We start from the raw sequence: 27,571 nt of genomic DNA, 5'->3' as shown, positions 1-27,571 counted from the left end.
TGGTGTAACTAAATAAACATGTTATATGTCTTTTGTTTGATCAGTATAAAACTATGTGGTGAGACAGTGGGATATGTGGGTATATGTCCGACTCAGATGGACAGATGAACTCAGAAAATTGAGTTTTGAGGGACCTTTATTTAGATGCAGAGAAGACAAGTTTTTACTTTTAACCTTTGTATAGAACCAAGCTAGCTGTTTCTCACTGTGTTCAGTCATTGTGCTAAGCTAAGTGAACTAGCTACTTGCAGCTACAATCATAATCTATAAACATGAAAATTATGTTTGTCCTCTTGTCTAACCTCTTGGCTCAATAAAGAGACCTTAAGCTTATTTCTGAAAATGTCAAAATACATTCCTCACAGTTTCCTCAATATGTTTCAATCTGAATATTTCAAAAGTACAACAGATAAACCGAAAATAAATATTGCAGATTGTGCAGCCACAAAGTGACTATTTCGATTTACATAAGAAAACTTGGTGCTGACAAAAACACGAACATGCTCACGAGATGATAATGGCCAGATGTCTCACACTTCCTGCTCACACAGGCTCAACTTGCAGCGAGAGATACTGTGCTCAACATTCGGCCCGACGAATAATTTATGCTCTAACACACCGTTTACCATTACCATTTACCAGACCTCTTCTCGTGTGGACGGGATTCCTCTCTTAATGCGTCTGAACACCGCCACACTCAAACCTTTCATAACAGGCAAAGTATCACCATCAATAATATAGTGTAGGGTTCACCTACTGTCGATGGTGGTAAACTGCAGCCTATTAAGGACACATGATTTAAATCTCCATTATCTTCTTACTGGACGACACAGTGTTTGATGTTTCTGCTTGGGGTTCTAATGTCAGGTCTGTTCATTTGAAGAGCTGAGCTTTTGAACATTTTAGGACCAAAGTCCTTGAAAAGTTTTGATCTGAGCGAGGCCGGCCTGCACACCAGAAAACATTTGAAGCAACATCTATAGCTTTGTGGGTTTTCACACACCGGCTACTACACAAAAGTCATCTGAGGTAAAATCCTCCTATGCCCGAGCCCGTCTCTGTCTTCTCTGGCTGTTGTGTGTCTGCGACGACACCAGCAACCATCCAGATGATACTGGTGGTTTAGTGTTACTGACAGTTGCTATGGGAGTCCTCCTCTCCTTCCTTTGTGTTGTTTTCTTCAATATCTCCGGCTTCAGGTCGCTCCTCTAATCTCCTCAGACGCAAAAAATAATTGTTGATGCCCGGATATACAAACAAAGCTCAAAGGCAGTGTTTGAATTGGAAATATGAAAAACAAATACAACCTATGAGCACCCCCCCCCCCCCCCCCCCCGGCTCATTAACATGTATTTCAATCTGTGTTGTCTTAAGTAGAAAAATTAGATTACTCAAATATTCTCTGTGTCTGTTTCCTCTCTCTTTTTATGTACCGCTGTTGTGTGCTGAACGCTCAACAATATTGCATTGTGCCGTGAAAAGCCTGTGGCTGATGAGGATGGACGGGAGGCGGAGGAGGAGGAGGAGGAAGAGGAGGAAGAGGAGGAAGATGTAGGAGCTGATGTATCACTCCAGGCCAGGGGGTGGAAGAGAGGCGGAGAGGGATTTTGCAGATTTTTTCTCCTGACCTCTTTCTTGTGTTTTGGGCATGAAATGAAAACAAAACCTCAGGACGAACACATACAGATCAAATCCTAACAACAAGCTCCGTCATTCAACAACCAAAACAGGAGGTCAAAAACCCAAACGCACTCGTTTAAATATACATGCTGGACACTTCGCACACTTTGGATTCTCCTCCCTGGCGTTGTACTAACTGAGTGACCACTAAATCTTTCATGAAGTGCAACCAAAAATATCTCACAAAAAAGCTTTCGCTGTTCCCCTCCTCGCTCCGTGCTACTAGGACACAGCCTCGGGCCACAACAAGCTTATGGAGGTGCTCGATGTTTGTCTCAGCTCGACACCTTTTTCTGCATACAAATATATATATATATCTATTACTGTCGGCATGTGTAGGCATAAGTCAACATCTTTACAACGCGTGAGGCATGAATAGTTCAAAAAGTGCAGCACTGTGGTTTCAGAGTGTATAACCCGCTATCAAGTGAATGAAAACATAAATAAAATAACATCTAACACCACGTTTCCCACCTGAGCATGCCCTTGCCTTCATGATCTTCTGCTGGAATCTGCAGTAACCAACAACACGGGACTCATTTGGATGCAGTCTTTGCTGTTTACCCTATTGGACACATAAGGTTCCAAATGTTCTGGAAATACTACATCATATCACAGAAGGAAGAAGCACCCATGGAGGCTGACTTCGCCCTGGGAGCGATAGACTTGCAGAGACAAAGAGGTGAAAAAGAAAAGAAGATGGAGCAGCGGAACCAGAGGAACACCGTGTGCTGGGATCCTCCGAACGTGTGCAGAATGAGCTGTGCCACTGGATGTGGCATAAGGAGTGCAAAACACATCGCTGTGTTCAAATTCTTCTGCAGGGCTCCCTCAAGATAGAGTGTCTTTCAAAAAAAAAATAGAATTATTATTATTATATTATTCAGCAATGCATTAAGTCTCTATTTTGTTTGACCTTTGTATTTGGCTGCTGCAACCCAGACAGTGAGGAAAAGTGCTGCGGGGAAAAGAGCGAGAATTGAAAAAGCCCCTCTCGTGCTCGTGCTTGTGCATGAGGAGAAGAGCTCCTCTGTACAGCTGCACACGCTTCACTGAGCCAGAAACCCTCCCTGACCAGGATCTGACTTCTTTCAGATGTGGATTACCTAGCAATATTGCGTGCCCTGCCTCCCCTGTTAGTTTGTTCAGTTTTAATTCAATTCAATTCTTTTGAAAAACTTATCTTGAAAAAATCTAATTTATTTCTGCAGTGCACTTTGAAGCAGCGCTGCATGTTTAAAACATGGAAAGTAAGAGGTCTCCAATGTTTTCTGACCATACAGCCCCTGCAGACCATGTGAACCAGAGCTGAACCGGTTTTCTGACGACCGGTTCTAATTCCGGAGTCGTTATTTGATTCACTCATTAAAAAGCTTAAAACATCATAGCCCGCAGCACCATAGGCTGTCCCTGCCCCTACATGACAAACCTCATAAACTATTCAGCAACAAATTAAGCGAAGCCCAATAGCCCAGAGTGAAACAAGGATCAGCTGAACATCACTTAAAACGAGACATATGATTTGCCTCACAGCAGCTTGTAGAGGGCTTGACTCATAATGTTCTCCTTGTACCCGCTGCCCCAGAAAGCCAAAGAAACAGGAAAGTCACACGAACAACTGGCTCATTATGGAAAGGGAAAGAAAAAAAAAATACTTCACCACACACACAAGAATCAAAAAAAATCTGAATTGGCTGAATAAATCACGTTGATTCTATTATCATAAACCTCGCTGAGCCGCCTTTTGATTGAAAGATGAAGCCGCGTGCGTTGGTGTGATTTGCAAAGCCAGGTACGGGCCACAAGTGGTCTCCCAGCGTTTGAATCATCCTACTCCTTGTGCTCAAAATCCCGAGTCATAGCGTAGGTTGCACAGGATAAGCACACACGCACACATGCCCACACACAACTCTCCCACTCATTCACTTCATCACATACAGATCACGTCTCTCATGGTCTGGGCATTTGGACCCCACTGTGTTCGCAAGCATGATAAAAAAAAACACAGGAGAGAGTTGTTTTTTTTAAAAATAGAATTAGAGTTTGTGCGACAACTTTAATTGCTTGTTAAGTATTCACACTGCCATTTCTGAGGGTTTTCTTTTTTATGCGTGAATAAATACATGAGGCACTTTGGAGAATTGTTGGAAACCAGTAATTTAGGCGTCTAAAAGCATTTTCACAGTCTGCGCTGCGGGGCTGAGAAGCAAACAAGCGGTAAAATGTGGAGGTTCGTCGGCCTTGCAGGCGTGATTGGCAGGTTTTCAGCAGAGCGTCTCGCCCGGGTCTCACTGTTCCTGTCGTTCCTGCTGTTCGCCGCACTGATAGATATATATATATATATATACAGCTTATCCTTTTAAGGTTGGCAGGCGGGCTGGAGCCAATCACAGGTGTCATTGGGTGAGAGGTGAGGTACACCCTGGACAGGTAGCCGGGGCAGTGCAGGGCGAACATACAGAGACTAACAAGTATTCATGCCTATGGTCAATTCAGGGTCTCACAAACATGGAGGGGAAGATGTGCAAACTCCAAACAAAGAACCATCTTGCTGCGAGAAGCAGCATTGTTAATTTCTCAATAACTTTGTAAGAAAATGCAAGTTTGAATGTTGTATTTTCAACTTAATTTACCCAATAATATCAATCAAGGGTAGGTATTAATTAGTGCGGTAGAAAGTACAAAGGATATTCTCCCTATTGTCCTATGTTCTGGGAAAGTGTTAAGTTTAAAAAGGCATAGAGGTAATGATGTCTGATCCACCGTGTTGGCCAAATGGTTTTCATAGTGCTGCCATACAAGCCAGTAGTCAGATTTACCTTTGTCCTCAGCGTACCCTCAGGTTCGGCCTGTGTCGTTGATAACAAGGCCAAAACACTTTATGAAGCTAAGGTGCACAACTGAGGTTGTGTCCCTCACATCCGCTGGTGGCCACTAACACCTGCTAACATCTACTGGTAGTTGGTTAACTAAATTGGGCAGGAGACCTTCAAACGTACAAGGGATATTCAACATCTTGTCATATATTCTAAATACCCCATATTGAAATTCATTTCAGAGCTATTTCTGCACTAAAAATAATTCCTAAATAAAATTGAATAGCTGCGTCTTTCAATGGGATGTCATATATATACGACATATATAAAAACGCACCTCTATAAAATTCCTTTCTGATCTAGGTGAGTGCAGAATATAGGTTTGGCTCCAAAACCCCCCAAACAACCGGAGTCTCTGTATCAGTGAGTGGAAGTTGAGCAGCAGATTTCCTCTCGCTGCCCCCCTTTCAGGCAGCCGGGCTTCTTTTCAGTACAAATGGAGATTGCTCTGACATTTACAACACACATAAGTATCTGAAGTCACTGCGCACAATCACCTTTTTTACACACTGTTGCTGAACCCAGAGTTTTTGCTGGTTTACTGTGACCTTTCGGAATGTCGCAGACAATGAATTACCACAGTGAGATGCTTCAAAGATCATTATGCTCCACGCCATTTTGCGACCCCTGTCTCCACATGACACAGTGAGAGTTAGGACGGTGTTGTTTACGGAACACGATGCATACTTTTCACTGTTTGCAACTTCTCTGCCAAAACCATCACGTTGCTAGCTGCTAATAATTTAGTGAACATTTTCATAGCCTCCTGAAGCTCTTTAGCATAAATGTGGCACATTGATGAGAATGGGGACATTAACACAAGATGCTGGACCACTTCCACCTCCATTTATGCATGCCTTGACGTGTACAATTTAAAACTGAGCTACAGTCTTAATTCAAGATCTTGCCAGTTTCTTTTCTCAAAAAAATGACATCGTTATGACTTTCTCTGGTGCTTCTTGAGGATAAAAAAATTATAAAAGTCGCCCAAAATATATTTATTTTCTGTAGCAAATACATGCAAGTTCTCTGTGTGGAAGAGACTGCATGGAAAGAGAAATATACTCCAGTTGATCATTAACGTGGCTTCAGACGAGGACCTCTTTGCCGACAATAGAGGAGGAACCGTTGGCTCCCAACTTTATTTATTTTGCAAGGTACCATGCAAATGACTATAGGTTTAATGAGAAGAAAACAGAGAGGAATGAACAAAGATGAGTTGCCTCAAGGATATCATTACCACACATCATTACTCTTGACTACACACCGCAGCAGAGGCTGGCTGCTGGAAGACGCTAACAGACCAGAATGGAAGCATTTAAAGGGAACATTGAATCTGGATTTGCAGCCGGCTAATTTGGCCACATAGGTCCCCAGACATCCGTCGGTCAGACAAAGGATATGCATGTATGACCTTTCAGAGTCTGGAGCACGCTGGTCGCCAAAATCGTGCACCGATTTTGCAGCGGCGGCTCCTGAATACAGCAAAAAAAAAAATACAGCAAAAAGGAGTCAGTGGTCATTCGGGGAGCAAAAGCATCCTCCCCTCCTCCTCCTCCTCCTCCTCCCTCCTCAGAAGGGTCCAGTAACTTTCGATATGATATTTTTTTCTTCAGAGCTGCATTAAGTGCTTAGCAGAAGAAAAAAAAGAAAGTCATGAGACCAAAACAAATGGCAATCATTTCCGAAGTAGAGAGGGCAATCAGAATGTCATTATACTGTATTTAGAGAGAGGAAGGGAAAAGCTGGAAAAGTCTAATGGGATTCAGTTCCTTTTTTTTCTCTCTCTCTTTATTGGACAGTATGAGTAAAGAGCCAGGGGGACAGAAGACAAAGGGGGGGGGGGGGGGGGGGGAATCTAACAATGTCCAAGACTAGATTTGTACCCAGGGCATGGCTGGTAAATGGCATGGCCTTTAATCAAGGAGCCACCAGAGGCAACCTTTACCTTCAGACCTATTAATAACTCAACACGTTGACTGAGTAAAGAGCAAGAAAAAGTTGATTTGATCCACAGGAAGCGAACGGTTTAATGATGAGATTGATAGAAGGTTGGGATGGGATGTTCATTAGACATGGAACTGACAGTGGATCATTTGATTCAACATTGCATGTGATTGTGATGAATTATAAATAATGTACGGCCCAAAAAATAATACAAAAGGATAATTTGCACAATTTGAACTATATTTGTCACAGTGTAAATTAAAGAGACAACCCACCAAATCAAATGGATTCTCTGTTTGTAAATAACTCGAATGATGTCATGGTGATGTATTCAGGGTTATCTTTGAATACAGTTTTTAGCTTTTTCTTGAACAACAAACTGGTGGAATGAAGTGTGTTGCGCTAAGGATCTGCATTATGGGACATGTAGGATCCAGCAGTACTACTGACTTACTAACATCAGGATATCTCATCCTTTGCTGTTTCAGTCTTTTGTAACTTTTCTCTTGCAAGAAAAAAAACTCCTGTTTGACAATATTTCACCTCTGAACCCATTATTTTCAATTCTTAGAAAGACAGAATGTCTCAGTTTGCTGATTTCCAAAAGTCTGCAGGGGATATCTAACAGCAAGATAAAACAAAGAGAGTAGAAAGAATCATAGAATTTAAAGGGGATTCTCACAAAATACTTTTCGTTGTGGACTGGCATCTGCTCTTGGGGGCCTCCTGTCAGCTTTGGGACCCTTGAGGCAGTTGTATACTTTGCCTACCCTACCACAACTCCACTGGCCGATTTGTTTTAAACAAACAAGGGTGAGATGTAGGAGTGTAACTAGGGCTTTGTTTGCTGTTGACTAGTTTTGGAATTGTCATTAATTGACATTGAAATGTAAAATAAATCGGTGTTACTATTATATTTAATAAAGAGAAGCCAAATATCCTTCCATATGAGAGACTAGAGGATGACAATCTGCTGCATTTGTCACAGTTTTTGCTTGAAATTATTATTCAACCAACTGGCTAATCTTTTCAGCTCTAGTGGACTGTTTAATCACCTTGACTCATATGTTATTTACTCGGCATGTAAATAGTGGGGGAGGTGATGCAGAGGGATGGAAAACTGGGGCAAAATTCAATACTCAACTTATAGGGGGCAAACTAAGTGTCACAAAGGTCATGTTATCCCAGTAAACAAAGTGATTTTGACGAAAGCAAATAATTGTAATCTTAATTTTTCAACGGCACTCAGCAGACACACCCTTCATCATCTCTAAATTGCCTCAGACAGAGCAGAGAGAATCAAGATGGTGAGTCCACAGATGGGAGAAGCACCTGCTCTCCCTCCTAAAAAACAGAAAAAAACTAACAATGCACACTAAGGCAGGCTAAACATAACCACAGCGGTGTTGATCCTGAAATACCTGCACAATAATATTCTTTTTATTATTTCTCCACCAACCTATTGACCCGCTGTTGCTCAAATTCAGGGGCAAACAATCGGTTTGGGTGCTCCAGGAAATCCACAACCACCAAAAAATAAATAAATGAGAAAAAAAGAAAATCCATTACTGCTCACCCAGACAGGGGTATCCACTCAGCTAAAGAGAAATGGGATTAAAATGTCAGCATCTGCCACATCTGTGTCACATTCATCAGTCCCCTCGCTCACTGTCTTCAAGCTCCTCTCCTCTCTGGACATGTGTTGGTCTTCTCACGCCCTCAGGCCCACTATATGTGTATATTTAATCAAACAGCTGGTTCCATCCCCTTTGGAATCCCACGCGGTGCACAGTGCTGGTAAGAGCAACCACTTCATAGATAAAAACTCAATCCATTCTCCTATATTGAAAACACCGGTGAGTTTATTTTCATTCCCTCTGTCAATACTCCACAACAGCGAGCTCTGCCCAATTCCATTGCTTCTTAACCCGAGTCAGTCATTTCTCATGCATTTATATATCTTAAATGCTCCACATTGTGATTTAGCGGGATAAATCCTCAAGGACTAAAAGGGCTCCAATGAGACATATTCCATTTATTTCCACACTGCACTGCACAAACTGACTGAGCTGCCACGCGGAGTTACGCTTTCCCGATTTAATCACATTTCTGGATTGAATTTGGGTTCACCAGAAGAGCAGCGGCAGCTAACGACAAGGGCCGCTCACCCGTTTTTTTTGTCTGCATTCAAGACACACTGCACGTTGTGTGTGTGGCTCACAGCCTGCACCCACTGACCCCACGCTCACAGCTGCTCTCACCCATCCCTGCTCTCCCTCTAGCTGTACCGGCTAAATCAAACAGCACAAGAGACACTCACATATGGGATCCTGTTTACCTGTATACTGCTAATCTAAGCACAATTTTAATTCACATGTTGGTAGCTTCCCTCTTTTTTTTGGTCATATTCAGCTCCAAGGTCAAGGGAGACTGGGTGGTAATTAGTCTCAATCCAATTTAAAGCGGATTGTGAAGTATCCAAGATGGCAGTGAATCATCCCTAAAGGGGAATCATCACATTCAAACAGGAGGGTCTGTATTAGTCCTGTGGTGAATGCACTGATGTGACATTTTAAAGCTTTTAAATTGTTTGTTTTTGAGTGACATGTCCAAATGCGATTTCTTATCACTGTATATTTCATGGCAAGTCAGGGATACTTATTTTAATATTTGAAGAGATTAAAGCCAGGCATCTTAAGGCATCTTTGCATGTGGTAACTACAATAACATCTATGTTTCAAAAGCCTAATGAGGACTAGGTGTTGTTCTTTTTCAAGCAGTTGTGATGTGAGATCTCTCAGTGGGGGTGATGCTCGTTTGGAATCACTGTCACGCCCCTGAATATACAGACTAGACTCATCTTGAAATAATGTGTAATTCACGCCTCCCAGAGAGATGGTTGGTTTGGATTACAGCTCGGACACTGCAGCAGTTGATCAGGTGTGAGCCAGTTGATTGTCTCCCCCTGTATATATATTCAAAGAAAATGTATTGATGTGGCTCCCTCTCATCCATCCAGACGCGCCTCTCCCTCTCCCGCACCTCGCGCCAACACCTCCTCCTCACCTGGCTGCGCGCAAACACACACACACACACACACAGGCACGCAACCAGAGAGAGATCACACATCACTTGCATTTTCACAATCAGAGGAACTACCGCTCATGCACACGCACACATATACAAGCCAGCCATACTCCCATTCCACTGTGTAAACACACAGATGCTCCCTCCATCCCCGGCCTTGCGCAGAGCCAGCCTCCGTCCATTGACGCGGCTGTCAGTGCCGCTGTGGAGGCATTCGCTCCAGCATCACCAGTCAGCTGATGGAGGCTTGTTTTTGGGGTGAAATATTGATGAGGTCTTGTCACGACTGGACTCAAGCGCGTTGGCTGCGTGTGGTCGCAGTGCGCGGAGCTCTCCTCCTCGTACGTCCCTTCTCTTTTGGGGGGGGTTTGGGGGCTGAAACGCAGGCCCAACATTAAACCAGGCTTTCAAGGTTGAATCACTCGCCTTGTGCGCGCACAGATGCTCGCTGTCAACCTCGCGTTTCTCGGATTTCTCCGCGGAAAAAGAAAACGGGGAAAAAAACGCCAGCACGCAGCCAGGCAGGCCCGACGTCTCCTCCGCAGTAGAGCATCGTATTTTTCCTGCTGCTAATTAGGCAGACAGTTGTATTTTTTGTTCAGCGTGACAGCAGCCAGACGATTTAACCGTGGTTTATGATGCCAAGCATGAAATGAATGAAGGTGTGATGTCTTACCTCGGTGAGCGAGCAGCCTGTGTCCGGCGCGGATGCAGACTGTGCGCGCCGAGATCCAGTTGCCCAGGCTCGTAAAAATCAGACAACAACAAAACCACGCCGGTTGTTGATGACACAGCTGTCTTGGTGTAGACGGGAGGGAAGGTGGAGAGAGAAAAAATCCTCCCCAGACGTGTCAACTGACGCGCAGAGGAAAAATCTGTTATTCAGACGCATATCACCGGATTGACGCCTTTTCTTGACGCGCAGGATCTTCCATTTTTATGATAAACAGCCACACTGTGCGCACCGAGGCTAGGTGAAGCCTCGCCGGTGCGCGAGCTGACCGAAAACCATCACGCGATTCAATGCGACGTTAGTGAATGAACGCTCCTCTGCAGAAAATACACACACAGGTGGAACACAAATAACAATAATACACTACATCCATAGGTGTGCGTTTCAAAAAAGCCCCCGAATCGACCTCCGCAAAACAAACGTGTTTTCAGATCAGCCCAGGAGAGAGAGGGAGGGAGGGAGAAAGAGAGAGAGATAAAGAGAGAGAGAGGACGCCAAAACAGAAATGCGCAGATTTCAGCGCGCAGTGTGTTGGTTCAAGCGCTGGGCATCCTCACCGTGCATTTGCATCCATATCAATATTCACACAGGACTTCCTGACAGGAGACCAGTAGTGGTTTGATCATGGAAATAAGAAAATTCGTGCACGCACAAACCCCCCCACCCCCCCCCCCCCCCCACACACACACACACAAACACACACGCAACAGAAGTGGCTTTGAGTCCAGCTGCGACGAGACGCTGTTATCTGCTTTTTTTTATCAACAGAGCGAAAATAAAATTCCGTTCACAGCTTCACATTCAGCAGCAGGCTCATTCAAGGAGATTCCTGAGAGGATGTACCAACACCACTACTCTTTGCAAAAACGGACTGCATGCACACTTCTATGCACATTGCCTTTGACCACTGTCACAACTGTCTACCTCAGTATTTGCATGACGTGTGTGATGAATGGATGTGAATTCATTTGTTGTATTTCTGAGATTTGTATTTGGATGAGTATCGGCGGCACCAGGTAGAGACATGGGGAATTAAGAGTTTCTTTGCACTGATAACTTGTTATTTCTCCCTATTACAATTAAACCTTTGATTTTTAGACTTTTCCTCCCAAATATAATAAACTATAGATCATCTTTTTTGTTACAACATGAGGTTACACATAGGCAGGACTAATATATGTGACATTATTATGGAAGTGTTGCAGTGATGTAATAGGGGATGAAAATACTGTTAAGCATAAAATCAGCTCGCACATAAACCCAGTGTTGAGCACCACAGATGCAAAGTAGGCTAAGCCTGTGTGACATTTTGTTTGGACTGAATGTAGATGGCCAGTCAGTATGAAAGCCAAGAGGAAATTTACTGGCCAGAAAATAATAGCAGCATGTGAATGAGACATAGCAGAGCCTGAAACCAAAAGGCAACAAACACCTTCATGTTCTCTTGTCATAAACTTAATCATGCAAATGTAGTGTTTTGTTTTTTTTTGAGGGAAGTATCATGACCAAGGCTGACACGCCCCCTGAGGTCCAAGGGGAGATTGGTGAGTATAGGGAGGGCAGCTGGCACATGGGAGAAGTTTGCCTTCAAGGCTTTGCTGCCAGGAAGCCTGAGCATGTGGTTCCACGATGTGAAAGGGTCAATTCTTCTAAAACTCAAACCATCTTTTCAGAAACATATCCAGGCTGTTTGGTTTTGATTTGAAGTGAGACATGAGTTCCCTCTTGAGAAACACAGAGCTCTTATCACAAAGGTGAAGTCAGGAGAATCTTTGAACTGCCACAGATCTGTATGGCACAGTTCAGAGGGTGAAGTACAGAACAGCGACAACTGAAAGCAAAAAACAACATCCTAGTAAGGTGTTGGGTCACCTCAAGCCACCAGATCAGCCTAAACACACTTTGACCTTGATTCCATGACCCTCTGGACTCTATAGGCAGGAAACAGAATTCGATGATGATGGAGAGCGCGATTCAAGAAGTCAGACCAAAGTCAAAAAAAGGCCATAGCATAGGATGTGCATAATTCTCACACTTATTAGTTCAGTTGCCTTGGCCTGTGGATGGGTCAATTGTTATCTTGGAAGAGGCCACTCCCATCAAGATAGAAATGTTTCATCATAGGATAAAGGTGCTCACTCAGAAGTGACTCTTCCATGACAGAGAGTAATTAAGTGGACCGAAACCAATCTATTGAAATGGCCCCCCACAGTATTAACAAGCCATTGGATTCCCTCACCATTTTCATTGTGTACCGCACACATGCACTTCCCAACTTGTTAAGTATATGATGAAAGATGACTCATACGACCATATCCTTTTTCATCACATCTTGGAAGATGGACAGTACTAGTTTGTTTAAACAAATACGCATTAATCTGTGTAGTGACGGGTTTTTGCAGCACTATAACAACCCTCACAATGTAAAGGTGGGACTGACTGTTCTTGCTGACAGAGGCTGATCACTTTTTGCATTGGCATTCTTAATCACATCAGAAAAGGTTGTTCCTCTTTTACTTTACATGTGACAAAAAATGCACGAGCATCATGGTCAGCAAATGTCGCTATCCTATAGATCTAAAAGCAGATGTTGCTTTTGTCTCTTTTCCTGTTGAAGCACTGGTCAGTTGCACAGACTGGAGACTGAAGCTCCTGCGCCCTTTTCCCTAATATTCGAAGTGGCCAATATAACACTGCTGTCCCCCTCCCAAGTTTGTCCAAACCCGTACTTGAGCAACACCCATAAACACCACCACACCCACTAACTAAATAGTATATGTCTCACTACAGAATTTCTTTACTTCTAAGAAACTGATGAAAGAATCGAATGAAAGAGAGACTATGGAAAGAGAGAAGAAAAGTTGGTGTAAAAGAAGCTGATCTGGACTTAAGCTCCCTGTGTGATTTGGGGATCAGAGGAGCTTTCCATGGTGCTGAATGGTGATACTGTTTTATAGTGACATTATCTGTTATTCAATTTCTTGTTTATTACCTCCAAAGTGGAGTTTATGTTTTCCTCAGCGTTTGTTTGTTTGTTAGTTAGCAGGTCTACGCAGAAGAAACTGAACCCTCAAATTGCTGGCAGTGCGTGATAGAGAAAAGCTCTGTGTATAGAAGTCCTGTATGAATGTGACTTGTACAGTAAAGCACTTTGAGTATTCAAGCAAACCTGACAAGTGTTTCATAAATGTATTCAATCTACCATGAGCTTACAAAGTCATCTGCACATAATGCAGAGCTTTTCCTGTTTCCTGATATGATCCAGTTTGTCGTGTTATTTTGTTGCTTTTAGCTCAACACTTCCTCAAGGGACACAAAAGACTTCTATTGTGAAACTTTTGCAGGAAGTGCTGTGCTTCACTAATGGCAGCTTCACTCAGGGAAAACATGAGAAGCATTCAGACTTAATAGGCAAGAACAATATTTACTATTTCTGTTTAAATATTTAAGGTAGAAGAGAAACTCAGACTCAGACTTTGCTATGAGGACACAAGATGGTGGATTAAGTTAGCGTTGTCGAAGTGACTTAATGAAAACAGGAACAAGTTATGTGACTTCACGCAGAGAGGAAGTTACAGTAATACAGTAGATTAATAAAGAATCCAATTCTTAAGTATTTAACTGTAAATGTTGCCTTGTTTATCTGTGACAGTGCTTGCTAGGGGGAGTGGATTTGTTATCAGCAGCTTTACATGATCTGGTCAAAGTGCATCCAGCATGTTGAGGTTGTCTGAACTGGTGAATCTGCATCCATTCAAATTTACTTGGGACTAAACCCTTTAATAAGGTAAAGTACTCTGTTCTATTTTCAGCAGTGTGACCATAAGTGTTTCATGTTTTAAAGATTTTCAGCCAATGTGTTTTGTGGCGCTACTAGCACCACTGATTAATTTACATGTGAGCAAATTAAAAACCCCACTGCCATAGGTTTGCCTGTGGGCTTGTTCATAAGTAAGTCATTTGATCCAGCCTGCAAGTCTTCAAATCTATGTTTTCCCTAAAGGCATATTAGAGCAAAAGTTGTAAGTAAGTGTTTTTTAATTGCTGAACTGATGTTGTGGCCTTCAGGTTGCAGGAATGGCCGAAGTAAAAAGTCTGTGGAAGGTGTTTATAGAGTATATAAGTACTCTGAAGTTCGTAATGACCTTTCTTTTCTTAGGTAAGATCCCACCTCACTCGCCCTTAATGCACTTGTATGACATGATACTACATTATCTCACCTGTTTATTCAACTTGTATCTGAGCTCATTTAATCTCCTGTGACCCTAATTTACCCATTCTCACACTGTCAATCACGTCCAAACCGCAGGAGTGGCTTGTTATATCTTGTTCGTGTATCTCATGTTTACCTCGCTGTGGCCACTCTCCACTCTGTACTTCATATGGCTGGTGATGGACTGGCACACTCCTGAAAGAGGTAAAGGAATCATGACATCATTCAAGCAATCCATGAGCATAGTAGAATCCCATATGTCCGTTTCATACTACATACATGTTACAGGAAAGCTGTGAGCTTGTCATAGTGGAACAGTGACTCAATGAAGTTCACTCGACAAAGGTTGGTTTGTGCTGTTGATTGACTATTTTCCCATGATGCACGGCACAAAGGAAATATAAAAACAGTTGGTGAGCACTACAGATTGCTTATTACTATGAAACTGTTACAGTATGAATACCACTCGCTGTGCAGCAATTCCATACAGCATATCAATTAACTCTGCCAGGGAGCTTATGTTTTCATCAGCACTTGTTTGTTTGTTAGTTACCAGGATTATGCAAAAGCTACTGGAGGGATTACCACGAAATTTGGCGGAAAGATGTAGTTTATGTCATAAAAGAACCCATTAACTTTTGGTGCGGGTCCAGATGATAGGGCATTTATTCTAATTCTCAAAGACTTCCCAGGGAATAAATCATGGTTCTTGCAAAAAGAAAATCAGGACATTTAGGGAACAGATATCTGTGAGTCTGTGTAACTCTGTGCTTGATTGAATTTGAAGGGACTGTCGGATGTTGACAGTCGTAAGTGATATTCTGAGCGCAGTTCTAGTTAAATATAGTGTGTTGTGCCAGTATTTAACGTTAATTTTTTTTTAATTAAAGTAGAAGAAATATACACACCCAGTCTTTTTATACTAGCAGGAAATGATCATCTTTTTAATATGCATGATGCTGTCACATTCATTTCTTAAGAAACTTTATTTGTTGAGCTGTTTTTGGGGCTGTTGCTGTCTGGGAGAATTGTGTCAAAAACACACATTAAAATAAATCAAGAGTTATACAGAATGCTGTGAGTGTGTTACTTTGTCACTTTTCCAGAGTCATCATAGGACGTAGTCAAAACCTGCTTTGAATGAGATGTGGGGTGTGGAACTGGGGCACAGCTTATGCTGATTGTATGCATACTAACGGAAAAGCACGCCAGCAATTATGATATACTGTATAATCTGTATAGTTAGTGCAGGAAGTGTGATGAGACTCAAGAGTCTCTAAGATTTGTCACATCTCCATCAGGGGGCAGGCGGACAACATTTGTGAGGAAGTGGAAAGTGTGGGAGCATGTCAGAGACTTTTTCCCCATCAAAGTAAGTTTCACTTGGACTCTTCAATCACCTGCACCAGTTTGAACAAATGGATGATGTGGCAGTGATTCAATGTTTCCAATATCAAACAAAGGGAACTTAAAGACATTATCAGCAGTGATTCTTTATTCCAGAATATTTAACAATATGGCAACACATAACAGCAGTAGATATTTTTTATGAAGCACCTTCACTAACACACTTTCATCAAATCCTTATTCCTTCATTAAGTGCAAGAAGAACTTAACCCCCTGATCTAATTTTCCGTGACAGAATACATCTACAGTGAAAGTGGGCTCGGATACATTGTTAATATCAGAGATTGACTCTATTAATCCTCCTGTGCATAATTTTTTGCTCAGTTGGTGAAGACAGCAGAGTTGAATCCGAACAGAAACTATATCTTGGGCTACCATCCACATGGCATCATGGGCGCTGGAGCGTTCACCTGCTTCGGCACAGATAGCTGCGGAATCTTGGAGGCGTTTCCAGGGATTCGACCAAGCCTAGCTGTACTGGCCGGGCTCTTCAGGATACCATTCTTTAGGGATTACATAATGAGCGCAGGTATTTATAACGCGTTCAGCTAAAGGGCTGAACTCTCTTTGTCTGATAAGCAGTTTATATGAGGTCAAATCTGATTAGAGGCTGATTCTGGCAGTGGACCATTAGGTTATTGATGCATTATGCAGCTACAATATCTAATATGTTTTTTTGAAGTATATGTTCTAGAGAAAAAGCAAAAACACAGTTTCCTTTGTCAGACTGCTTCGTATGATCAAATCAAACATGATTTGAATTTTACAACTGAGCATTTTAGAGGGTCTTCCTGTTGAAATTGTTCTTGCTATGAAACAGAACCACAGTCTCCAGCTGAAGCCAACTGATGTTACTCTTACTTTTTCTGATCAGGCCTTTATCCAGTCAGCAAACAGAGCCTTGGTCACCTTCTTACAAAGAGTGGCAAGGGAAATGCAGTGGTGATTGTGATAGGGGGCGCTGCTGAGTCCCTGGCCTCCACTCCTGGAACTAACACTGTGTTAGTGAAGCAGAGAAAGGGATTTGTCAGGGTGGCCCTGGAGTTTGGGTGAGCACACTCAAAAACACAAAAGAAATCACACTTGTCAGCAGGTATTTTTTAACTCACATGTAACCAGCGGACCGCTGTTTCACACTCTGCTTTAATCTCTGATGATCTCTCCCAGGGCGGACCTGGTGCCTGTTTACGCCTTTGGGGAGAATGAACTCTTCAAGCAGGTGATTTTCCCAGAGCAAAGTCTAAGACGCAGGATACAGGACCTGTTTAAAAGCATTATGGGTTTTGCCCCATGTCTATTTGCCGGTGAGCACTTTGTGTTCCTGCCTTACAGGATTCCCGTCATCACTGTGGGTGAGTATTTCTGTATTCTGTAGATAAGCTTTATTTGCTGTGCTGTCCATTTCACTCTCAAACTGTCTCTTCCAGTGGGAAGCCCCATTCCAGTCCCAAAGCGGGTCGCCCCTACCGAGGAGGAAGTCGACCACTATCACAGAATTTACATCGAGGCCCTTAGCAAGTTATTCCACGAACACAAGGTCAGCTGTGGCCTCCCTGAGAGTCAAAAGCTGCGGATCATTTAGACATTTGAATTTCCACATGAACTGGGTAGCTGTGTTTTTATTTTCTGTTTGAAATGTGGCTGATGGTGTCGATCTGATGACATGGACTTGATTTTAAACAACAGACTGACCAAGGACGTTCCTGTCTTCATACTGCAAATTCTGCCTGAACTTGAAAGTTAAGAGCAAATGTGCCTTATTAAAAAAAAAACATAAAGATGTATATTTTATATATATATATCACATTATGAAATATGTTTGCATGCTTCTCTGTTTTCATGGTTATGTCAGCCAAAGAGGTTGTGTTTTACCCTATGGTTGGCTTGTTTCTAAGCAAGATTAAAACTACTGGACTGATTACTACGAAACGGGAGGGATGTGATTGGTATGGGTTAGGGAAGCAACCAGTAAATATTGTTGTGGATGTAAAGCCAGGAATTTTACATGATAATCAAAACAAGACTAAAGCTGTGGTGTTATTATTTTTCTTTTATCTGTGACTTATAAAAAGGTATGATAAAGGGCCATCTTCAGAACTGGTTCATGATGCTGCCTAAGGCTATAGTTGTATTATATTGTCCGAGTCTTTAGAGCAAGAGGCAAAAGTTGTGTTATTTTCCTTCAACAGATCATAATTGCTCTTGCACTAGTGCAAAATTCTATAATTTACTAGTGTGCACTGTGCAGATGTCAAATGAAATGTTAAGCAGATGACCACATTGGTAATTCAACTGTTTGACCAGCAGAGGGCAACCATTCCTCACACCTTCCTCAACTCCTTTACCAGGAGGGTTGAGGGTCTGGGAACATGAGGCCACAATGAAAATGTGCTTTACCATATCTGGACACAAAAACACACCTAATCTAAATTAAATCATTGTGTTTTCCATCACAGCAAAAACTAAAATTGTTTTGTGCAAACATCTTAGATTAAATGTAGACATGAGCACAAAAGGATATCCGGGGTCGGGGACGAATTTCGTTATGGGTTTCAGCTGCTTTTCTAAATCATTTTGTTGCCTTCACTTGTGTAATGTTCAAAAAAATTACAATTTACTTGATAAATCATTTGATGCATATCAATGTTCTTAGAGCATCGTTTTATTGAGGAAGCAGTTTACAGCAAAAGCCATCTCAATTTGCACATTAATTACAAAATGCAATTTAAGTAAAGAAATAATCTAATCACGATGAAAAGCAAGCAGAGCACAACACTGGTAACGGTTGAGACTGTCAGGACCAAGAGAACCTTCTAAAAGAAATCCATATCATCTGGTGCGTCCAGGTCACGATATTCAATGATGTTTCGTGGGTCTCCTCTGGACATTCTGAGATGGTTTACAGAGCATGGAGGAGAAAAAGCGAAGAAAGAGGTATAGAAATTATCCCAAAAAAATTTAGGTTCAAAACTCTCCAAAACCAGAAAATAAAACAGCTCATAGCAAAGCAAGAGCACACGTACAGTTGTCTCACCTAATGTTGCGTGGCTTTCCCAGGTAGCCACCTTGACCGCGGAAGTTATCATAGTTTCCTCTGCCACCTCCGTATTGGTTAGGGGGATAAAGAGGTCCCCCGGCTGAAACCAAGGAGTCAATGAAAACTACATTTTGGTCTGACTGACAAACAACCTACCGCCGATTACAAAACAAACAGTGCAGTCAGAGAACGTACCTCCATATCCCATCAGTGGTGGACGAGGTTGTCCAAATCCCCCTGGACCCTGAAGACCTTGAGGAGGAAATGGCATGTTGGGAGAAAGCAAACCTGTCGGACAAAAACAACCAAGTCATAAAAAAATTGATTTTGGACAAAACACAATGTTATTGTTGATGTTCTGCTGTGCCAACAGCACATAATCGCGTATTTAGTCTATGTTGAAGATCTACACTCTTGTATTCAAAGTTTTATTAGATAGACAATGTGTCGACCTTGACCTGGAGTTGGAAGAGGAAGAATTTTCATGTCTGGCAGCGCTGGTCTCTTGGCATCCATCAGGAAGTTGTTAAAGAACACTACTTCTTTTTTCACTTCTTCAATTTTGTCCCCATGTTTGTTCAGGATGTGCTTCCGCACAAAGTCTGGGCCCTGGTAATTGATTTGAAATGCAAAATAAGAATCAAGCAACAAACCAGAGAGTGTCAATGCAATAACACAATCTACACCTCCTTTAATAGTTGAGTGAAATCAGCAAAACATTTGGAACAATAGAGGATCTAAAATCACATTGCAACTTCTTGGTGACACAAACAGCTCTGATTACTTTTCTGATATCAAGCACTCACCTTAAATTTCTTGCCACTCAGTGGGCACAGCCATTTGTCCTTCCCCAGCTCCTGTGTGTTGGCCAACACAAACTTCTCCACCTCTTCCTCTGGATCCTTGCGGCCCATCTTCCCCGCCTCATCCTCAGAAAGAATTTCCTTTAAACTGAACAAAGGACTAAGCTTCTCCTCAATCATCTTCTGCCACTGTTGCACTATTTAAAAACATAAATAAAAGTGTGGTTTTAAAATTGTACAAAAGTAAATTGTGCAAAGTTCAACATGAAAGAGGAAAGTATGTCTGTGCGTCACACACAAACTCACGAAACAAACTGACCTTCTCCGTGTGTGATGCGGTTTGGAGGAATGGGTCCACGAACATGGATCATTCCACAGCGATTGGGCATTTCATCCTCACTCGGGTATTCACAGGTGTTATAGTAGTCAATTGAATGCACAACACGCAGATACAAGATCAGATGGTCCAAAACCTGGCAATAGAACGTAAATAAATCTTATTAGGAATGACTGTAAAGGTTTTATTATTTACTAAATCAACCTGTTCTAGTCAGCCATGCAGGTGTCAGAGTATATTAGAAAGGTCTGAAAAATGCATTTTATGCATTTGTTCTTGTTCTTTATATATTCCATATGTATAGTTTAAATATAATGGAAGAAGTCACACCTTGGCTAGTTTCTCATCCCTCTCCACAGTGGTCTCTGCAGGGTTGCCTTCCTTGATGCTCTCCTCAGGATCCATCCCGCTCCCAGAGCCCAGCAATTCCTCCTCCTCAGCACTCACCTCCTCTATCAGGTAGTCTGTGATATTCTTCAAGATGGGATTCTGAGCTGGCAACTGTGGATTAGCAAACCACACAGAAATTAATAAATCAGTGACAGAACAGTCTTCACGCACATGCAAAGGTACTTGACAAGCAGTACAGTACCTGAGTGCTCTGCACCTCCTCCTGTAGCTTGGTGCTCCATAGGTCTCCTTTCTCGTCCAAAGCATGAATGAGCTTGGCAGCCAGCTTGATGTCATTGCGGAGCACCTGCTTGTGCTGAGTGATGCCATTTACATTGCGCACTCTGCGGGCCAGGTCCCTGTTCACCCCTGGTGCCAGTTCACAGTCTCGCAGCTGTGGCGGTGAGAGAGTAAAACTTAATTTTCCTGTGTGTGAATCAAACTTTTCAGCTGCAGCTTTGATTCACTGACACGTATCGTAAATGTTTTCATTAAGAGAAAATAAAATGAGAACAGAAAACTCCATACCAACAACATGAGAGGTTACAGAAAACCCTTCTGCATGTTATAACTACTTCGAATCAGGAGCATCATAAGCAGAGACTACCAACACTTACGCGAATGTTCTGCAGGTTCCAGCAGACCTCTTTGATATTGACGCTACGGTCAAACGTTACCCAGCAACGTCTGAAAAACCTGCAACACAAAAGGGTTAATTTAAACAATGTGATATCATGAGTAGTCCTAATTTCACACAGGTTGTTTTGTTTTGAGAATCTGGGGGTTATTTTAAACTGACCTGCGCTCTGGGTGTGGGTCAGACAAGCAAACACGCAGAAAGCCAGGGTATCTCCGGCAAAGCTGTGAGAGAAAAATAAATATCGAGTTTACATTAGTGTTTCTCAATCTTCTATTTCCACTGCATCTTATGGCCAACTCACAGCAATGATCTCAGCCTTGGAAATGGTGGGAGCGATGCTCCTCATGAACAGAGAGCAGGTACGGTGGAGAGGCCGGGGTCTTGGGGAGTCGTCTTTGGGCTTTATTTCTTCTTTCTTCTCCTCTTCAGGGTTCTCCTTTTGCTTCTCCTCTAAACCGGTATATGGGAAAAAGAAAATCATTGAAGAATACTGTGATTTATGACTCCTGGGAACATGGACAATGTTAAACAGCCAATGAAAATAAAAAACCTGATGTTCCACTTCAGTAAAGATCTTCAATATCAGATTCCTCACCTTCACCTTCCTCTTCCTCCTCATCCTTGTCTTCCACCTCTTCCTTCTTCACAGGTTTGTCTGAGCAGTTGGAGTCTGAATCAAAGTCAGAGTCGCTTTCTGAGGCGCTGCCTTCATCATCACTGTCTCCACTGCGCTTCCTCTTTCTTCTCTGCTGGTAAATGATGAAGAATATTTGTTTCATGTCTGTCTCTTGTTAGCAGCTGAGTTTGATTATAGAAGCAGCACTGACCTTCTTGGTTTCAGGTATTTCTTTGGCAACTTCTTTCTCTGTCTCCTTATTCACATCCTCTCCTTCTGCTGCAGCCACATTTTCTGTGTTGGCAGAATTGCTCTCCTCCTGTGGCAAAGATGACTGTCATCATTACAGCAAACATAAAATCCTTAATGCTCGGCCGAGACTGACAGAGAACAAAAAAAAACCTTCTCATTCTTGTCTTTCTCTACTGAAGGTTTCCGGTCAGCGTCCAAGGTTTTGATCTCTTCTCTCTTGGGAGGTTCAGAAGCCACCGTAACAGATATTGACTTCTCTTTGCTTTCTTCCTCTTCAGATGGCATGTCCAAGATGCGAAGATCATGATCCGTCCCTCCTTCCATCTTTATCACAGCTGAGGGCAGGGAAAATGGTGTATAGTTCATGCTACTGAGCACAGTACTATGCTTTTCTCATTTAAATTGTTAATGTATAGAGAAAATAATTCTTTAAAATATCCAAGAGGCCCCACCTGCATCCAGAACTTTGATGATGGCTGGGGTCTGTTCAATGTCCAGAGAGACATTATCCAACCATCCATTCTCCATCAGGAACGTGAATACATTCACACGGTTGTGCAGGGAGCCCTGGGCCTCTGCTTTAAGTCGGCTGGCCTCATCCGGGTGGTACTTGGACCTGAACCTATGTCCAGAATTGCAGTCCACAAAAAAGTGGGGGGGGAATGATGGGGGTTTAGATGAACAAGATTCAAAAGTTAGGGAACAAACAAGTATTATATTGAGTCTGCAAAGTCAAACACGTCACAAAAAAATATGATTCACTTTTGATGTCTTTGTATCAAAGTTTTTTTCCCATATCCAAACATTTGAGCTTTTTGTTGAGGAAAAAAAGTTTTAAAAAGCCAAATGAACCAAATAACAGAGGGGTACTGAAGTCTCAAACGGACTCAGACCTTTGGAACTCCCTGTAGGAATACAGAATATCTTAAGTAAGATTGTGACTTCTGTATTTTGACTGTAATAGATCTTGCGTTAATTCTTTTGGCTATATGCATGTTCTGTATTATTTACTATTTAATTCACTTAATTGGAAAATGCTGAGATAAACTCACCAAAAAGGAGAAAACACAACATAGAGATTATCAAATTAAACATTCACATAATTAGAATTTCACATTGAAAATGTTTATCATTGAGTGGACTACAGTTACCTTTTGTTCTGCCAGTTTAACAACAAATAAATACAGAGAAGGGGTCTCCTCTGTGAAAATGCGCTCCACTTCACCCCAATGGTGCGTCTGTATACACACAAATTCGGTTTTGGGATTCGATTTGGTCCAAATATAAAAAGAAAATGGTGTAGAAAAAGCTTAAAACAAGAAAAAAGGAACTTCCACGTGCGGGTAGTACTTGACTGTCTATCTAAAATCCCTGTTACTTTTTGTCTAAGAGCAACTGCATTGTGCGCAGTGCATACCCTTGCTGTCTAAAACCGATTCTTGCGGTTCCACTTTTTGTCATCTTCAAAACGAAACGTCGTCAACGTAGTAGTTGGATTGAAGGGGAGAAAATGGGTTATGTAAAAACAGAACAATTGTGCATACCTGTGAAATAAGCATTAACAGATATTATACAGCTGTGATGTTTGTCAAAGTTGAAACTTAAAATCAAGGGGAAGGAAAATCAACCCAAACACTGAAGATTATTATTTTGTCAAATTGACATGTAACTTAACAAAAAAGAGGAACTTCACTTATACCTTTCAGTAACATCATTGTGAGCATTTTTAGAGGCACATGCTGCATTGCTATTGGTCATTTCCTTGGACATTGGTTCAATAGAAATATATATAACCTTGTGCCCTAGCTCCAATACGTCTTACTCAAACATAATCAGAATATTCCACTGCGGTAAAATTAGGGTTGATTAATTAAGTAAATATAGCATTTTCACTATATTAAAATCGACATCTATTATCAAACATGACTTGTGTAGTAAGGGCTTGTGTTATCGTACCACTCTTCATCTTTATGAGCCAAGAAGAAGTCCTGCATCTGCTGTCTGCGAAAGTCCACCTTGTACTCATTGTAACGTTTGACAGCCTCAGTCTCATCAACAGAATCATCCAGGGTAATAAGAAACTCCTTAAAGCTCTTCATTACTGGAGGTGTAGGACCCAAATCCATGTCATGGATGTGACCAAGCCTAACAGAGGAGAAACAAAATTGATGTAGTTTTGGACAGGTCAGCAAATCACCGCTTTCTAATGGTTTGTGTTATTGTGCGATTGTGCTGTGTGTGTATATCTAAACTTCTACATTTTAACTCCCTCACATACTTTGAGGAGGAAAATGTATGTTTTACTGCTAAATCATCCATCTCTCACCTTGCCTGTATGGGGATACCATGATGAGGCTGCATTATGTGCAAATCAGGGTGGCCCCAGTGCTGGGGTGGTCCATAGCTCGGCCCTCCTCCTCCTCCTCCTCCTCCTCCTCCTCCACCACCACCACCACCATAACCCATGTCATATCCCCCACGGTAGGGGTCTCCACCATGGTCATCCCTGCCAGGGGACACACAAAATAATTTGAGTACCAAAAAAGTTAGTTGTTGAGAAAGTGGCAGAGGGATTGTTGTTATACACACCAATCTCTTCTCATGCGTTTCTGCTGGGGACTCATGTCATGTCTAGGTGGGGAGAATCTCTCCCTGCGACCTCTGTCATAATCCCGGTACTCTCCACGACTACGCCGTTCCCTGCCTCTGTCCCACTCCCTGGGGAAACATGAAACAGAGAAGGAAAATCAACATGTAAAATATTAACCACTTAACTCAGCCACACAAACCAGTGTGAGAACACCACAAAGACACATATAGTTTCATTTTGCATGTTCTTGGAGATGAGGCAGCTCCACAGGGTTACAACTGAATCCCCTTGGAGAATGAAAGGGGTCTAAGGTTGGCCATATCCCTTTCTTACCTGTCATTCCAGTCATCTCTGCGCCTGTCTTCTCGCTCTCTCGATCGGTCATAGTCACTCCTCTCCCGTCTGAATTTGTCCCTTCTCCTGCGGTCGAACTCATCATCACTGTCCCCCATCTCCATGGAGAGGGAGAAAGCACATTCAGGGTTACAATGTGGCATGATGACTGGATCATAAATAACCTGAGGTTGAACTAGTTAATTATTGCATCGAGACTACTGGTAGTCAAATGAGCATGCTAAATGTAAGAGATCCCTAAGCTTGAGATTAACACAGTGTTATTTTAATTAACTCTTAATTGTAGTCTTTGTTCTGGTCATTCAAAGTGTTGTAGAGAAAGGCGGCTTTATGGAAACAAACAGTCAAACCCGAGGAGACGGGAGAAGACTAGCACAGATGAAGATAAGATTGAGCAAGTGCTAAAACCTTGAATATTAAAATCGCATTTAAACTACAACTAAGAAACACCACATACGCAGGTCTGACTACGTGTGTTATCTATCTCAAACAAAGGGATTACGTTGCTGTAGCCTGGTTCAGCTAATGTTGTCAAGGCTAACTATCTTCGCTCATATGGTTAGCAACGTTAGCTAGCATGGAAATTGGCGTTAATATTGCAGTTAGTTTAAAGCAATAAGAAGCTGGTTTTATAAACAAGCGAGCACCTGGGGACTTGTTATAGAAACTCTGAACGACAGAACGTTACACGTATCAAATAAACACCTTAAAAACCTTATTAAATGATTCCTCAGCTTGTTCAAGTCTCGTCCGACTCTTCTTCGCCGATCAAGCTTCTTTCTCGGTGTGGCACAGTGGAACGTTGATATCAAAACTGAGCATGACCGCCATCAAGCGGTTGGGAGTATGAATCTAAACACCTACACCTTTCCCGCTGATCGTTATCCTTTAAAGGAATAGTTCACCCAAAAATGAAAAGCACTAATTATACATGATCCACGCGCATATCCTGCTCTGGAGGAGGATCACGGAGAACATTTAGGCAATAAACATGGTGTAAATTAAGCCGTTTCGGCATTTTATGTGTTTTACTGTTGTTTTTTTACATTCCAAGATTCTGTCAGCAGATACTTCGATTGTATTGGATTTGGCTGCAACCCTTTGTTTTACACCTTAGTCTCCAAAAGAGTTTTGTGGTCTCAAATACTTCCATTGTCTTCAAATACAATTTATTCTGGGTCAGTTATTTATTGAAATTATGGGGAAGAGGTTACATCGAAAGGAAATCTTATTTAAATGCAAACCACCAACAATTATGTCTCTTTTGTAGGGGGAGAATATTAGGCAAAAATCTCCCTGATGGAATTAATGAAAATGTGATAGGAGGCAAGTGAGACAATTTTACCTGGAAAGGAAATTCCAATAGAATTTTTTTAATTCATAAGGGAAACTTGAGAAATTGATGAGTTGTAACTTCAATATATTACTATGTTTACTCCATTACAAATATCAAGCTTTAAGTACATGCTATAAACATTTGAATATATACATATCATTTTCCAAAGAGGGCCGCTTTCTACAAAGCCATTTTCTGACATGTCACAGAGAGAGAACCATTGATAAACGTCGGCTGAATTTCATCACAGCTGTTTCACTTTCAGGGTCCTGGTATGGTTCATGCTGTCATGGTTCACTGGGGCCATCATTGATGTTATTAGTAACACTAGACAAGCCAAAAGTATCTGCTGTCAGAGGCTCATGACATTTTTGACAGTGAGTTCTGTGGAGTCAGAGAAATGATCTCAGAATGACAAAATGCTGTTGAACATTTCAACTTTTACAGCCTGATTATTCTCACTAGGAGAGGAAAATACTAATCCATGGACCAGCATCTCCTTTAATTGTTTAAATGATTTTCTGCCATTTCATAAAGGCCTTTCATTCTGCTCTATGGAGCCGTCTGAGGAAGATGCTGTCTGGCCCCATCTTGAGGACACAGTGTGTGTGTGGTGTGGCTGTGCAGTCGGTGTGTGGCGCTATATGCTGAGAATATACTGAAGTGATGAAAGTCCATATGCAAAAAACTAGCCAAAATAACTGAGAATACTCATCCAAGGTTCTTTTTAATATTGGGTAAAAGAAATCTTTATTGACATCTTTCTTACTTTACTTTTTTTGACAGCAGAGGAGAGGAATAAAAACGTCACAGAAAAAGGATTTGGTATTTGCACAATATTTAGATAGATTAATTAAAATCAAACTGCTAAGTATGTCCCCTTTTCATGCTTTTCTTTGTCCGTCCTCGGAACCTCAACTGGTGCCTCATATAATTGAGGATTGCACGTGGCCACACTTGAGTCCTTTGCGATTCATTCTCTGTGATAAATGCAGGTTCCACTTGCTGTGGGAAGGAATAGTCTCCTTGGGATCCAACGCTGGCTTCCAAAGGACTGGATATTAGGCGGTAAGGTCTATCCAAAAAAACCTGTGAATATTGATATTGTATACAGTGTTACTTCATTCTTATATAAAGCTACAACAGTGTTACCTCATTCTTATATATAGTTGTATAACTTCATTTCTTTCTTAATTTTAATATATCTTTTGGTAAATGTAAGAACACAAAAGGCTACACTTGAAAATTCAGAGACAAAAGCATTCATTAATTA

General features: G+C 41.8%; 3 protein-coding genes across 7 annotated transcripts in view; 1 reads left to right on the top strand and 2 right to left on the bottom strand.

Moving 5' to 3' along the window:
• LOC133969215 (neuronal tyrosine-phosphorylated phosphoinositide-3-kinase adapter 1) overlaps window positions 1-10,408 on the bottom strand; it is a 29,271-nt gene extending 18,863 nt beyond the window's left edge. The window contains exon 1 of the mRNA XM_062405529.1: window positions 10,267-10,408. The gene's annotated coding sequence lies outside the window, so the exon portion shown is untranslated. The remainder of the gene's footprint in view (window positions 1-10,266) is intronic.
• Window positions 10,409-14,020: 3,612 nt separating this feature from the next.
• On the top strand, window positions 14,021-17,867 carry mogat3b (monoacylglycerol O-acyltransferase 3b). Its single transcript, XM_062405901.1, has 8 exons — window positions 14,021-14,110; window positions 14,392-14,482; window positions 14,633-14,740; window positions 15,838-15,908; window positions 16,268-16,472; window positions 16,818-16,992; window positions 17,111-17,295; window positions 17,371-17,867. The coding sequence occupies exons 2-8, from the start codon at window positions 14,401-14,403 to the stop codon at window positions 17,523-17,525; spliced, it is 981 nt and encodes a 326-aa protein (XP_062261885.1). The 5' UTR covers window positions 14,021-14,110; window positions 14,392-14,400; the 3' UTR covers window positions 17,526-17,867.
• A 718-nt stretch (window positions 17,868-18,585) lies between these two features.
• On the bottom strand, window positions 18,586-25,769 carry srrt (serrate RNA effector molecule homolog (Arabidopsis)). 5 transcript variants are annotated; one of them, XM_062405900.1, is made up of 20 exons: window positions 25,677-25,769; window positions 24,942-25,060; window positions 24,608-24,736; window positions 24,345-24,524; window positions 23,975-24,163; window positions 22,471-22,640; window positions 22,169-22,353; window positions 21,978-22,085; window positions 21,746-21,899; window positions 21,452-21,600; window positions 21,310-21,371; window positions 21,128-21,206; window positions 20,713-20,904; window positions 20,451-20,621; window positions 20,103-20,256; window positions 19,787-19,980; window positions 19,433-19,589; window positions 19,176-19,268; window positions 18,967-19,080; window positions 18,586-18,832 (listed from the first exon to the last, which is right to left on the bottom strand). In XM_062405900.1, exons 2-19 carry the CDS (start codon window positions 25,058-25,060, stop codon window positions 18,974-18,976), a joined length of 2,592 nt encoding a protein of 863 aa, XP_062261884.1. In that variant the 5' UTR covers window positions 25,677-25,769; the 3' UTR covers window positions 18,586-18,832; window positions 18,967-18,973. The 5 variants fall into 5 exon arrangements, with proteins under 5 accessions (XP_062261884.1, XP_062261880.1, XP_062261883.1 ...); XM_062405896.1 differs by having other exon boundaries at window positions 18,978-19,080; XM_062405899.1 differs by having other exon boundaries at window positions 18,978-19,080; window positions 19,439-19,589.
• Between the last annotated feature and the right edge of the window lie 1,802 nt (window positions 25,770-27,571).

The sequence above is a fragment of the Platichthys flesus genome, chromosome 15 (genome assembly GCF_949316205.1).
Source record: "Platichthys flesus chromosome 15, fPlaFle2.1, whole genome shotgun sequence".
Lineage (NCBI taxonomy): Eukaryota > Metazoa > Chordata > Actinopteri > Pleuronectiformes > Pleuronectidae > Platichthys > Platichthys flesus.
Note: the sequence above shows the minus strand (reverse complement) of the source record. Positions and strands in the feature narration are given on the sequence as shown.